General features: G+C 35.9%; 1 protein-coding gene across 1 annotated transcript; it reads left to right on the forward strand.

Moving 5' to 3' along the window:
• Positions 1-4282: 4282 nt before the first annotated feature.
• On the forward strand, positions 4283-10701 carry LOC110790387 (extra-large guanine nucleotide-binding protein 1). The gene is made up of 8 exons (XM_021995172.2): positions 4283-5842; positions 6182-6319; positions 6428-6532; positions 6624-6803; positions 6979-7153; positions 7317-7555; positions 8718-8884; positions 9823-10701. Exons 1-8 carry the CDS (start codon positions 4676-4678, stop codon positions 10406-10408), a joined length of 2757 nt encoding a protein of 918 aa, XP_021850864.1. The 5' UTR covers positions 4283-4675; the 3' UTR covers positions 10409-10701.
• Positions 10702-15862: the final 5161 nt, after the last annotated feature.

Raw genomic sequence — 15862 nt, forward strand, 5'->3', positions numbered from 1 at the left:
AATTACCTAATCTTTATTTTTCACAAATAAGTAAAATTGAGTTGAGAGAACATAGTTTTACCATTAAAAAGAATAAAGTGTCATCATTTTTCAATACGAAGGGAACAAGTGATAAACATACATTCTTACAATTGTGACTAGCTTCATTTTACTCAACAATAAGCTACTCCGCACGACTTCGACACTAAACTAGATAAAAAAAAAAAAAAAACTTAAAACGAGTTGAGATCTTGAGGAGAACCTAAACTTATCGAATAACGCACGACTTCGACATTACGAGTAATTATACCGGGTCAATTTTTACCAGCTTTACATCGATTAGGCGTGGAAACATGGTGCAAAAAACATAGTACGTTGTTACAATTTCGACAATTTCGACTACGTTACCACGAGACACAAAACCAAATTGTCAAAAGTTAAAAGAAGTTGTAAACATAGTACGTTGTTACAATTTCGACAATTCGACTACGTTACCACGAGACACAAAACCATGTTTTTTATGCCGACGATGTGTTCCTGTTTAGTACAGCTAACAAAGAATCTTTAAGTAATATTATGCATGCTTTAACTTACTTTGGAGAAAAGTCTGGTTTAAAAATTAGCATGGCCAAGTCAACTCTCATTTTCCCTTCCAATCTTCATCATTCTATCAGAAAGGAAATTGCTGGAGATTTTGGTTTCAAAATCTCATCTTCTTTTGGAAAATATCTAGGTGTTGACATTCGACCTCATAAGTTGAAAATTTCTAATTATTTAGGTCTCTTAGATAAATCAATGGATAGGGTGAGGGGTTGGCAAGCTAAGCTTCTAAATATGGCAGGGAGATGTACCCTAATTAAATCTGTGCTAAATTCCTATCCTCTTTATGCTATGCAAACTAATATTCTCCCTGCTTCCATCACCCATGCCTTGGAAAAATATTTTAGGAAATTTTTATGGAATAAGGTAGAAAGAAGTAGGTATATGTCTAGGCTTTCTTGGGACAAGATTACAAGACCAATCAATGAGGGTGGGCTGGGAATTAGGAGATTGAAGGAATGGAACCTTGCTTTTATGGCCAAATTGGGTTGGGTGATTTTAACTAATCCGGATAAGTTGTGGGTGAAAGTTTTAAAAGAAAAATATCTCAATCATGCAAATCTTTTCAATTGTATTCCTAATAACAATCAATCTCCGTTATGGAGAGACATTCTCAAAGGTCGTCCTATTCTTGAAAAAGGCATCATTATTGGTATTGGGAATGGTGGCACTACCTCTCTTTGGTATCATCATTGGATTGGGGCTCAACCATTGTATAAAACCGAAGGAGTTACAATTCCTGATTCTAAGGCTCACTGGTTGGTTAGCCATATTATTCGAAATAAAACTTGGCATCTTAATGATATTGAGCATCTCATTCCATCCCACATCAAATCCTTAATCCTTTCCTATCCTCTTTCTAATAACTGTAAGGAGTTAGATTTCATAAGATGGATTTATTCTAAAAATGGTTGCTTTAACATCAAGTCAGCTTATCATTGCCAATTCAGTGCCATTCATTGCCCTACTTTAAATAATGTTTCTTGGCACAATATTTGGAAAATTCCAGGTCCTTATAAATACAAAATGCTTCTTTGGAACTGTGTCCATCAGATTTTACCTGTAGCAGAGAGTCTTCATCAGTTTTTACCTCAACTCTCTCCTACTTGCTCCAGATGCCGCTTAAATTCTGAAAATCATTTGCATCTGTTTAGGGATTGCCCCCAATCCAGTATTTTATGGACTTATATATTTCAACGTGTTTGGTCTACCTCTAAGTTTGATTTTTATACTTTTTACAATTCTAATTGGAATGCTTGGATCACTTTTAACCTAAATAATTCTATTAAATGGAAAAGTTTGTTTATTACAGCTATATGGAAGATTTGGCTTTCCAGGAATAGGGTGGTGTTTGATCTCAAAATGAAATCTGCCTTTTCTCTTTATAATGATTTCTATGTAGATTGGACTTCTGCTAACAATTGTTCACAGGGTAAGGAGTTAGGTGCAAATCAGGTTCCAGGATTGCCTAAGAAAACTTGGTTTCCTCCAAAAGATGGAGTGATGAAGTTAAATGTGGATGGTGCTTGGAAGTCAAATGCAGTGGCAGGAGGTGGAGGAGTCTTCAGAAGGTCAACAGGCTCCTGGTTTGTTGGATTCTCCAGTAAATTCACTGTTAGCTCCCCTCTTGCTGCAGAGCTTTATGCCTTAAGGGAGGGACTAATTATTGCTAGAGATTTCAAGTTTGAGAAGTTGGAGATAGAAACTGATGCTTTAAACCTCAAAGTGCTTTTGGGAAAGATTAAGGAACAAGATCATCATGAGTTGGGTCCTGTTTTGAGGGAGGTTGCCAACCTTCTTAATCAGTCTTGGGTAGGAAACCTCACTCACATTCCTAAATTTTGCAACAAAGTGGCTCATTCTTTAGCTGCTCATTCGCTCATCATGGCAGTAGGAAGCAAGCTGCATTACATTATCCCTTCCTGTGCAAGAAGTGATTATGAAGCTGATTTTGAAAACGTAAATCCAGAATATGTTGAAACAATTAGAAGAAAGGCAAGGGATGAAGCAAGCGCAATTGTGGGTGCTAATCCTTCAATTGATAATGCAGTTCGTTTGGATCAGGGGGGAACATCAGGGGGAGCTGCGCAGCTGGTGTTTGGTTCCATTGTTACTGACATCAAGGAAGCCAGAGACAGGTTGAAAAAGGTTGATAACAAAAATCAAGATACGGGAAAAGAGACAGCTTTCATTCCTTTTGTTGTTGGTGGTTCAACAATGGATACAGCTATTGAAATTGTTGAAGTAGAGGAAGGGGAGATTACCAACAACTGAAGTGTGTGATTTTCAGCAGATTGATCAAGCTTTTTGGTGGAAGATTTTGCAGATCATACGGAGATTCCTGCTTCCTTTGCTTGATGTTTCTTTTCTACAACCTTGTTTTAGTAATTTTCGTAAGACTACCAAGGCTATGGTTTGTTCAGTTTTTAAGCCCCTTTTTGGCAAGTTTTTGGTTCTCTAGGGGTTGCTCCAATCATGGAGGTGAAGTCTTTTCTTTTGCAACTTTGAAAGTTTTACCCTTGCTATGCAGGGGTTTTTTCCTATGTACATTTTAGTATGTGATTAATATATTGACGTCGGCTTGAGTTAAAAAAAATAAAAGAAGTTGAAGAGAACCCGAACTTATTGAAGCACACGACTTTTGAATGCGGGTAAAACATCGGGTCGATATTTATCAGCTCTACATCGATTCACCCCGTAAAGGAGCGGAATGGTTTGAGTATGGGACCATCATGGTGACAAATCACGAGCTCCGCCCAATCAATCCCCTTGATGGGCAAGTAAACATATTAAGGGGTATTTTCATAAATAAATTGTCAAAATATACAATCTACATATTTAAATATACAATTTCTTTTTATATTAAACTTATTTTCTTTTATTTTTAATTTTTTAAAATATCAAATATATTATACTCCCTCCGTCTCTTTTTGTTCTTTACATTTGGTGTTTTTCACGTGTTTTAACGATTAATTAATTTGCATCGAGGTTCCTCAATTTTTTTTATTTAAACAAGATACATTACGTTTATTTATAATGTTTTCACTATTATCAAAATTCTGATACTGGGAAATGAGAAAAATTTAATGTCTCAATGAAAAAGTGTGAGATATTAAATGACCCAGTGAATTTAATTGGTTAAAATAATAATTGGGCACAAATTTTGATAGAATATTAAGTCATTTATGTGATAATATAAAAGGAAATGTAAAGAACATTTTGAAATACTCCCACCGTATTTATTTAAGAGATACACTTGACCGGGCACGGGTATTAAGAAGAAAAATTGAATGAAATAAAATAATAAAGCAAGTGGGATTAGATAGATATTTTAATAAGTAAACAAGTGGGGCCATGTCATTTTGGTGGAGTGGGAGGTGGGGTGGGTTTATGAAATTATTTGTTTAATAAGATGGTGGGTTATAGGGTAAATTAAATGTATTATTTAATTAGATGACGCGTTTGATAAGTTACTAAAAATGGCAAATGTATACCTTAAATAAATACGGAGGGAGTACCAAAAAACGAAAACTTAAAGAACAAAAAGAGACGGAGGGGAGTACATTGCAATTTTTAGATTATATATTTGCTCATTGTAATTACGAGAATGCCACTTGATATGCCAATCAAGCAGATTGTTTTGTTTTGAAATTTATCACAAATCACCCTTTAATTTAGCGCCCCGGACACCATTTCAATCGCTTTCTCTTTCCTTCACTCTTGACTCCAAGTCCTCCCTCAACTTCCAAGCAGCTTCAAGCTACGCGTTGTTGAATTTAAGAAACCCCCTTCACCCTTCTGTTTTTTTCACGTAAGTATTCTACATTGACTCATAATCTACGACTCAATTATTTTCTTCTGATTTTTTTAATTGTACACACATTTTTTCTAATTTTCATGCTTACTTAAAGCTAATCAAACCACTTCAGTTCTTGTCAATGTCAATCCAATTCCACAATTCAATCATACCCTCTTCCCTCAAATTCTCATAACTAACCAAACAAGGAAAGAAAGATTGTTTCATTTTGTTTGTGGGTTTTGGTTAAAATTTTGAAAAAAGTTAAATAATTTGGTGGGAAAGGCTAAGTTATTAGCTATGGCGGGGATTAAGAAAAAGATCATGTCAGTTTCAAAATCAATGACTGGTACGGAATTTTTTGATTATAATACAGATTTTTCAATTGCTTTGGAATACACAGGCTCCCCTATTAGTAATAGTATGCTTCTCAAAGTTTTGCCTGTTGATGTTGATTGTATTCCAACTGCTAAGATTGCTCAAACACCTGCTATTGTGAATACTTTATCATTGCCTGTAGTTGAACCAATTGTTAGGAGGAATATTAAGGGTAATAATGAGGTTAGATTAGGTTTTAGGGCCGATAATTCGAAGAATATGGTGACCCCTTTGAAGGATAGGTTTAGAGATGATGTTACTAATAATGGGTTGATTGGAAATGGGGGTTTGAAAGATTGGGTTGAGAGTTCAGGTACACTAGGGTTTTCAGATAGTACAAGGGATCATTCACATGAGTTGTCTGTGAGTTCAGACATGTTAGAAACCCCAAATGATTGTGATGAAATTGAGATTGAGGGTTTCCAGGATTCAATGGGTTTGGATAAGTGGAATAACTCAATTGAGCCTGGTTCGAATACATCTCAGAATTTTGGTGGAATATTTTGTGAGGAAGAGGAAGCTTCTGATGGAGAACATCTAGAGTGTAGGAGGAAGAAGAAGAAAGCTGCTGTTACTTTTGACCATGAGTCTGATATAAGGGTTGTTGAGGATGATACAATATATACTGATGAAGGTGATAGTATATGGGAAAGGCCTGTACCTGAAAAGCCTCCGAAGAAGGGTATGTGTTATCATTGTCATAGAGGGAGTCGTCTTACTGAGAAAGAAGCTTGTCTTGTTTGTGATGCTAAGTATTGTAGTCATTGCATTCGAAAAGCAATGGGATCGATGCCACAAGGTAGAAAATGCCTTACCTGTAACGGTTTTCCTGTTGATGACTCGAAAAGGAAGATGCTTGGAAAAAGCTCGCGGTTTTTGAGGGGATGGTTGGAGAAGGAGGAGGTGAGACAAATTATGGAGGCTGAGGTATCTTGTCCTGAAAATCAGCTACCTCCTAAGTGCATTTTGGTAAATGGCTGCCCACTAAACAGGGATCAACTGATGGTGTTGCTCACCTGTACTAATCCTCCAAGGAATCTGAAACCGGGATCTTATTGGTATGATAAAGTCTCTGGTTTCTGGGGAAAGGTAAATGTGGTTTTGTTTTTCCTTCTTTGTAAGAGAAAGTTAGCTTAGCAATGTAGTATAATGCATTTATTTGAGACGGATACTATAACCATCTCAAATTTGAGACGGATTACTAAAATTTTGTCTCTAAACAAAAATTGAGATGGAATTGTATATGGAACTCAAAAAAGTCCGTCCCAAATTTGTAATGGATTAGCCAAAAATCTGTCTCAAATTCGTCTCTAATCATCATTTTGAGACGGATTTGGACAAATTAGAGACAAAGTTCCTCATCTCTATAAAGTGATTATTTTGTAGTGAGCTTTTGGTTCTTATAGTCGTGAATGCTTAATGAAACAGGAAGGGTACGGGCCTCGTCAGATCATTACTCCAAAGCTTTCCATTGGGGGACAGATGATGCAAGCCGCTAGCAATGGAAACACGAAAGTGATGATTAATGGCCGGGAAATTACTAAAACAGAACGGTTGATTCTGAAGGTTGTTCTTCTTCTTAATACTAATAAAAGCTAATGGTTTTTTTTGTTTTTCCAAGTTAATGATTGTTGTCAACATTCAAATCTAATATCTTAAGTTACATGTTTGCAGTCATGTGGTGTTAGGTGTGAGGGGAATCCAGACTTTTGGGTGTTGGATGATGGAGATGTTATAGAAGCAGGAATGGACAAGAAAAAGGGAAATATTTGGGGCAAGGTATTGTTTCCTTTTACTTATTTGCTAAGCCTTATTTTGTCTAAGTTTTTTTTTTTAATGTCTTTAGACTGAATTGGTGCTTATCTTGTAGAAAAGAACGAAGTTTCTGTGCACTCTCTTATCATTGCCTACTCCTGAATCTCAAAATCATAGAGGGCGATCAAACCGTGCCTCTGAAGGAGTGTTTTCTAGTTATCTTGAACAAAAAGTGCTATGCAAAGTGCTTCTAGTTGGCAATGGTTATTCAGGGACAAGTACCATTTTTAAGCAGGTTAGATATGTGCATATCAGCTTGATTAGTTTTCTTCTTAAAGACAGTTTTTTAGGTTAGTTGTTTAAATTGTATAGAAAAGCACAAGTCACATAGAATCTGCTGAGTTTCTTACATTTTTATAATGCCTGTTGTCATTTACCTGATATTCTGCTTTGATCTTGTTTCTTATCAGGCTAGGATTCTATATGATACACCTTTCTCGGAAGAAGAGCGTCAAAATATGAAGTCCATGATTCAGAGTAATCTTTATGGGTATCTTGGTAGACTACTCGAGGGACGTGAAATATTTGAGGAAGAAAGTTTGTTAGAAATGAGGAAGAGGCAGTCTGCTGATCCTGGTCCATCAGGTAAACATAAGGATTGAATCTTATTATCTCCTGCAATTCCATGGATTTTGTTCCTTTTGTTGCCAAATTTTATGTATATAATTCTTGGAGAATCAAGTTTCAATATGTTTCTTTATAAGGCAAAGACCTTTAAATTCTAAGTTCGATATTTTGTTTCCTACAGATTCGACTGGTGAACTAAAAGGTGTAACTGAGTATACTATTGAGCAGAAATTGAAGGGTTTTTCTGATTGGCTCATCAATATCATGGTGTCGAGTAACCTGGACGTGATTTTCCCAGAAGGTACTCGAGAATATGCCCAATTTGTTGAAGAATTGTGGAGTCATGCAGCCATTCAAGCTACATACAGCAGAAGAAATGAACTAGAGCTACCTAGGGTTGCTAGTTATTTCTTAGATAAGGTAAGACATTGCATGTCTGCTTACATATTCTTTAGCAGGTACTTTGAACTTTCAGACATTCTGTTGGTTACTCGATCCATGCAATAGATTTCTTATAAAGATATTTTGTATAAATCTAATTTGAGAAGGAAGTAAATCATAGATGGCCATAAATTATGAAATGTGATAGATTTCTTATAAAGATTTTAAAAAAAATCTAGTTTGAAAAGGAAGTAGTAGATCGTAGGGTATGCATAATTAGTTGATGGGGACTAATAAGCCTTATAAACTTTTTGCTCTTCTCATTTCTGAGTAAACCCACTGGTAAAGGAGTACTAGGCTCCGTTCTGTTCGACTTATTTTGTCTGAACTTATATCATCTGAAGTTATCTGAACTTATATCATCTGAAGTTATCTGAACTTAACAAATAACAAAACTTATTTGAACTTGTTTTATCTGAAATAAAATTATTTTGTCTCAAATAAACTTGTTTGTGTGTGAAAAGGTCTGAAAAAAACTTATTATTTATGAACTTAACTGGACTTTATCTAAACCTATTTTGTCTGAAATAAGTCAAAATAAGTCGAACAAAACAGAGCCTAGACATCCAACACTCAATTTTAATTTTGAGGAGACGATTTTAATGTATAAAATGGAGATATATAGGTTGGAGTCTTTAACCTGTCTTCTGTAAAAGTCATTTTTATGATCTATTTTAATGCAAATATTTTGTGAGTGAACTTTCTTGAGTTCAAATAGTTTATTTCGTTGAAGTGTTGAACATTTTACTTTCTTTATAGTTTGTATTTGTGTCAGCGCCTCAGCGGATATGAGTCTTCACAATATGTATCTTTTGAGAATGAACACTGTTTCATTTATCAAAGCTGAAAAGGACTCCATTATCCCATCTTTGGCAACCTTATAAAGTTCCGAGTTTCTTTCTGTTTCAATCTTGAGCAATTTCCTTTTACATTACCCAGTAATTCATTTGTGAGCTGTTCAATTAAACATAGCTTTACTTGTGCCAGCTGTTGAAAATGGAGCAACCCATGCACTTGTAATTTGAATCTAATGAAGGCCTCTGCTTTAACATCTGAATGTATTTCTATGTATGCTATTATTATGTACTTCAAATGATAGAGGGTGATTAATTTATGTTTACCGATCTCTTAATATTTTCAGGCAGTTGAAATTTCCCAAGTGGATTATGAGCCTTCTGATACCGACATCATGTATGCAGAGGGCATAAATTCGTCCAATGGTCTCACTTCTATGGAGTTCTCCTTTCCTCAACCACCAGATAATAGCTACTGTGACCCTGATAACCAACCAGCAGATCTTGTTACACGGTAAATATATATTTTACTTTGAGCAAACATGATCGAACACTTTGCTTCATCATCCTGATTGAACACTTAATCATGTTTATATCCCGCACTTGAACTAGATTGTTACTGGCAAATCTTACGGTACTGATTACAGTCATGAAGGTTTAATATGTTTGGAATGGACATCAGAGATCAGACAACTATCCCCCTAGTCTACTTTAAGCCTCCGTTTGGTAGGGTGTAAAACGTTTTCATGGAAAACGATTTTTCCCTTTTCAATCATTTTACGTTGTTTGGTTTGACAAGGGATGGAAAATAATTTTCCATAACCCCCTCAAAGGTGAAGGTGGAAATACCATTGTATTACAAAAGGGAAACCATCTTTCCTCCTTTCCTCCTTACCTTCCTCTTCTTTTTTCGCCCCTTCATCTTCACCATGTTCTTCAATTTCCTTTTAAGGCTCCGTTTGGTAGGGTATAAGACGTTTTCCTGGAAAACGTTATTCCCTTTTCAATCATTTTACGTTGTTTGGTTGTGCAAGGGATGGAAAATAATTTTCCATAACTCCCACAAGGTGGAAAACCCTTTTCCAAAGGGAGGGAAACCACTTTTCCTTCTTTCCTCCTTACCTCCCTCTCCTTTCTTCCCCTCAATCTTCACCATCTTCTCCCATTTTCTTTTAAGGAACCAAACAAAGGAAAACTAGTTTGGAATTGTGTTTTCTCTTGAAAAATCATTTTACAATGAAAACGTTTTACACCAAACCAAACGGTCCAAACGGAGCCTAAGGAACCAAACAAAGAAAAACACAATTTGAAATTGTGTTTTCCCTTGGAAAATCATTTTGCAATGAAAACGTTTTACACCAAACCAAACAGAGCCTAAGTCAGTAAAAAACAGTCAAGGAATTATGTATTTTAAGTCTTCTCATTCTTGTTTATTGATGTATCACATTACAGATACGAGCTAATTAGAGTGCACGCAAAAAGCCTCGGGGAGAACTGCAAGTGGTTAGAGATGTTCGAGGACGTTGGGATTGTTCTATTTTGTGTATCCCTAACAGATTACGACGAATACGAGGTCGACAGTAATGGAAAACTTACAAACAAGATGTTACAGAGCAAGAAACTCTTTGAGAGCATCAGTAATCACCCAAAATACAAGGATAAGAATTTCCTTTTGATCCTAAACAAGTATGATCTTTTGGAAGAAAAGATAGAGCAAGTACCCCTCACACACTGTGAGTGGTTTCAGGACTTCGATCCAGTTTTCAGCCGCCATCAAAGCACCAGACGCGATGGTAATAACATAGCCCCTCTGGCTCAACGCGCATACCACTACATTGGGGTGAAATTCAAGAGGCTATTCAAAACATTAACTGGTAAAAAGTTGTATGTTTTTCCAGTTACTGCTCTGGAACATGATACTGTTGATAATGCTCTTAAGTATGCGAGGGAGATTCTTAAATGGGAGGAAGATAAGCTGAACAACAGCAGCATAAATGAAATTTCTACAGAGAGTATTGAGAACAGCTCTTTTTCATGAAATCAGGCTGTTTGATCTGCTGAAGATTTCACTGAAGTGTAGGTTTTTCCTCGTATAGTAACGTTCTTTTGTCTAATGTTTATGTATGTATATATACGCACAACGCGTTAATTGAGCAGTTGAGTAGAGAGAGTTGGAAATAGAGATAGGTATACCGTATATGAAAGGAAATACGTAGTATAATACAGTTTGAATGACTTCTGCAGAGGTGATTGTATAATTTTTTATAATGTATATTATACGAAGTACAGTAGCATCTAAAGGAAAATAAATATTTCTATACATTTCGTATCCCTTCAAATTATCATGTTAGCACATAGAAAGTGAAATTAGGCTTCAATGTAAAGCTAGTCCTCCAATTTAATATTTTTCATTATTTCTGTCAAGGGTTTTTTTTCTTTTTTTTTTGGCAAGTATTTTCTGTTCAAGGTTTGATGAACTTTTTTTTTGGTAAGTATTTTTTTTTGTTCAAGGTTTGATGAACTTGATACAATTAGAATGCAAATGAAGTGGCGTTTTTGTAAAAAATCAACAAAATAGGCATTAAATGTACGGTGGACTATGTACATTTATCAGAGATATTTTTTTCTGTCTGAATGACTGACGAGCATATTACAAATGAGTAAATGACCATTGATTTGTCAATACTCCTTCTGTTCTTGAATACTTGCAACAATTTAACTTTTGCAATATGTATACATTAACTTTGACCAATTTTTTACTAATATATAAAAATCTAATGTTATTGAGTAATATGTCGTTGGATTAGTCTTAATGTACATTTTTCGAATATTTTTTTTAAAAAAAGCTTTAGTAATACTACGTATATAATTGCGTATAATTACGGTCAATGTTTTGACAAATTTATCAGTCAAAAACTCAAACGGTTGCAAATATTAAGGAGCCGAGATTTTTTTTTTTTGTCGAAATGAGTATTCCATACTCCCTCCGTATTTATTTAAGAGATACACTTGGCCGGGCACGGGTATTAAGAAGAAGAATTGAATGAAATAAAGTAATAAAACAAGTGGGGTTGGGTAGATATTTTAACAAGTAAAACAAGTGGGGACCATGTCATTTTAAGGATGGGGTGGGGTGTAGTTATGAAATTATTTGTTTAATAGGGTGGTGGGACATAAAATATATTAGATAGATTATTTAATTAGATGGTGGGGTTGATAAGTTACTTAAAAATAATAAGTGTATCTCTTAAATAAATACGACCGTAAAAAATAAGTGTACCCCTTAAATAAATACAGAGGGAGTAATACGTATTTCCAAGCAATATTTACACTTGATTTGCCGCGCCTCCACGAAAAAGTTGATCATGGTTGAGTCCGGAAAAATAAAAAGAGGATCTGATTTGGTCCAATGCCATCCATCTGGGTCCCATGATGGATCTAAACATCCCCTAACCCGATCATCTGCGGGCCAAGGACAAAAAACTCTAAGGTCTAAAACGTTTGGGCTGGATATTATGGAGCCTAAACTCGGGTTTGGGCATTCTTGATTAGTTCTAAGTCTAATATACATTGACATTGTATTACATTTGCTAAATGTGCAATTTCCTTGTTATCCTTGTTTATCTAGAAGATTAACCCGGAAAGTATCAACTAAGAGTTGTACTTGCTTTACCTTATCATCTCTAAGTAGCTAATTAACTTAAATTTGAGAGAGTCACAAATAGTTTAGTCACTTATGATATAGACAGGATTCGATCTCTAGTCGTAGGTACCACCCAAGGCTTTACCAACTAAGCTAATTGACATCTACAACTTAAACTTGACATATGACATTGTTATAAGAAGTTAACAAGTAGATCCAACTAAGTAAATCATCATCGGACACCAAGATACGACTCAGAAGTAAATTAACCCGATCCAACTCAGTGTTACCATATTATGAGAATAAAATATGCAAAAACATCTCTTAATAGATCTTGAAACAGTCACACTTGCAACAAAGTACAAATTACATACTCCATTTACCAATATGAAAGCTTTACTAAAACATATATTAAATTCTTTATACAATTCCTAAACAACAACATTATTAATAAAAACACAAATCCATACTAATAATTAGCTAATTAATCTTACATAATCATGATTAATTATCAGCAAGGGACGAATCGATCAAGAAGCAAGCACATAGTGGATTCAGATAGTGTAGATGTCTCCTGAAATGAACAACTTGTAGTAGAAGAAGAAGAAGAAGACTCTTCTTCTAATTTCTTCTCTCCCTTTTTTGCAACTAAATTTCCTTCCTTTTTTGAATTATTACTTTTGGTATTTTTACCTCTCAATTTTGTGAGCTCATCCACCCATGCTCCTAGCCTTTCTCCTGCCATTTATTTTAATAAAAATTGCAACTTTTTTGAAAATTAAATAAAATAAAACAATTCTCTCTATTTCTTTTCTTGTTTGGAAATGTTTATGATTGGTGCATGAGAAAGAAAAGAAGGGAGTTTTTATAGAGCATAAACAAGTGGCCATGAAAGAAACAGCCAAACAGACCTCAGTGATATTTACGGAGTATTTTTTTATGAATTATTTTAATAAAAAAAGGGCATAAAAGGGAAAATTAAAAATCAGAAGGTTCCTAAAAGGGATAATATATTGGGATATTCTAGTAATTCTACAAGGAAGGTGCTATAGGAAAAGGAAAAGTCCCTTAAAAATGAAATTAGTTGGAAAATTAAAATGTGGTGCCATTTGTTTGGTGTTTGAGATGAGAACGTATGACCTTTACTTTGATTTTATTAGATTGCTAGGATAGTGATCCACTCATGGTCCATACATAATTTACATACAATGAAAAATGAGAAAAATAAGGAAATAAGGAAGAAAATGTGATTTAATTAGAGCATTTGGGATTTGATTCTCACAAGGGTTTAGATTTGATTCTTATGTCCGAACAACTTGGTTAGAGAAGTACGTTATAGATTACGGAGTATTATGGAGTACAACTGTACAAGATACTCGTTTATTCTTGATGCATTAGAATATGAGGGTTAAAGGAGTCCACATATTTTAAGAATGTTGGTAAAAGGTGAGAGACTCTATAAAAGGCTCATCGGTTGATTATAAAATTAGTTAACGCATCGCTGACCAATTAAAAAAAACATTGTCTATTTACCTAATAATTTTATAAACGCCTCGATAATTTTTTCAATAACTTGGAAGACTATTGTTAACATTTAAACTTTTAAAGTACTCGTTCATACACTATCGAATGATATTAATTAATTGTTTAATTGTGTGCTTTAACTTCTTTAGTATTTACGAGTTATTACATTGGGTAAATGCGTGACAATTAAGGCTTATAATTTATAATTTTATAAACGACTCAATTGAGAGTATCGTTTAATTAGGTGCTCCCGAAAGCATCTAATAATAGTTGTGTGTTTAAGTGGCCGAGTTGAATGCGATAGGAAACCACTACATTCAATCAAACTCCATGAATTGACAAATTTTGGAGCATTTGCATAATAATTGCATAATTGCATCATAGTAGATGACACACTACAACTCCTTATCGATCATGTGATCTATGCCCCAGCTGGACGGTGGTCTGGCATTAGTGTTTATAGGATGTCAATGAACTGATATGTCCGTAAATAGCTCGTGAACAATTAAGTTCGGTCAAAGTTTGGTCAAAGCTCGTTCATTAATAATTAAACGAGTTCGAATAAAATTTGAAGCTCATTTAATAAACGATACTAGCTCGAACAACTTGATGTTCGGCTCGTTTAGGCTCGCCATCAGCTCGTCCATGTTCGTTTATATGCTCGCCTATCTTCGTTATAAGCTCTTACAAGGTCCAATTTTAAATTTCAAAAAATTATGACTAATTTTAATTTACAGTAAATATCATAAAATATTACCAAAATATATATTATGTATATATTGTGTCCTAAAATTAAGGCTAAGAAATAAAAAAATGTTTACATTTATGACAAAATTACCAAGCTACATTCAAGGTTAAAACCCTATTAGTTTCACATAGAAGTCACTCTTAATCACCCACTTCGTCATTCCAAATTTATCATCTTCTAATTCTAAAACAATTTGAGACTTAGCAATAAGATCTTTCATATGTCACATGCAACATGTATAATTTGTTCATCTAACATGTATAATTTGTTCATCTTCGTAATTTATTTCATCTTCGGTTATCTGATACTGTTTGGGCCCATATACTTGGTCAGCCCAACTCAATGTAAAAAGACAAAAATGCCCTTCTTATTTAGGAATCAAGAAGGACAGTAGTTCACTAAAAATAGACGTAATTACATAATTACCCCCGTGTAATCATATAAATACTCTGCTGTAATCATTAAAAAGATCTATCTAATCATTACCTAAAAAAGCAAATCAGTCACTCTCTCTCTAGTTCTTCTCACTTAACAATAACTTATCTAATTTTAATTATCATACGAAGGTTCCTCGGATACATTCAGGGACTATCTAAAAACGGTAACACAGGTGGTCGGATATAAGGAAATCACGGTCGAATACGTCATCGGTTACGTTAATCCCCAAGTTATTATATTCACAGTTTCTCAGGCAGAAACAGTTTGGCGCCGTCTGTGGGGAACGCTTAACAAGAAGCCATGGTGAACACCAGACGCGCTCGACGACCGTCACCCATTCGACATCCCTCACCTACCCAGTCACCCTCTCAAGGAAGGTCCTCGGCCTCCAGACATGTCGATGATCAGTCGCGTCATGGTCCAGTGCTGTCTTCTCGACACGATCACGTGCTCGAGTCGATCCATGCCAGCGACCCGCAACCTCATGGAGAAGTCGAGGGACCTTTGCCCGTCACACAGGAAGACTTAAGGAGACTGGCTGAGCAGTTCAATGACACTTTGGAGCGCAGCCTCAGGGCCGCCGTGTTGAACCTCCGGGATGGTAATGAAGGCCCATCTCGACCCAGAGGGCAACCAAGGTCATCGGAGGAGGTCCTAGACCAGCGGGAGACAAGATCACGCCTCCAGCCCCCTAGAAGCACATTCTCTACGAGAGGTCCTCCTCGGTCCGAAAGAGACCATGAACTACCACTGAATCCTCCTCGACACACAAGGAGATACCAGACATCGAGAAGCCTCCCCCCGCCACCCCAGAGGCATGGCCGAAGCGATGCTCGAAATGTGATTGTCCAACGAAGACTCAGGAGAGGCGAGCTCGACGCCAGGAGGGTCTCTACTCACTCTCAACATGAGAGTTCGAGAAGGTCCCTTGATCACCCTCGACGCTCCCCCACCCCAGTGGAACCTCCAAGATCTCGACACGGATCCTCTCGAGAACGAGATCAAGAGGAAAACTCAATCACATCTGGAAGAAGGGCGGATAGACACACCCAAACAGGGAGAGAACCTCCTCGGACCGGGAGACGGGAACCAACCCTCCCTCGAGATGAGGTGCAGCTCGACAACCTCAGCTTCCTAAG

The sequence above is a fragment of the Spinacia oleracea genome, chromosome 4 (assembly GCF_020520425.1).
Source record: "Spinacia oleracea cultivar Varoflay chromosome 4, BTI_SOV_V1, whole genome shotgun sequence".
Classification (NCBI taxonomy): domain Eukaryota; kingdom Viridiplantae; phylum Streptophyta; class Magnoliopsida; order Caryophyllales; family Amaranthaceae; genus Spinacia; species Spinacia oleracea.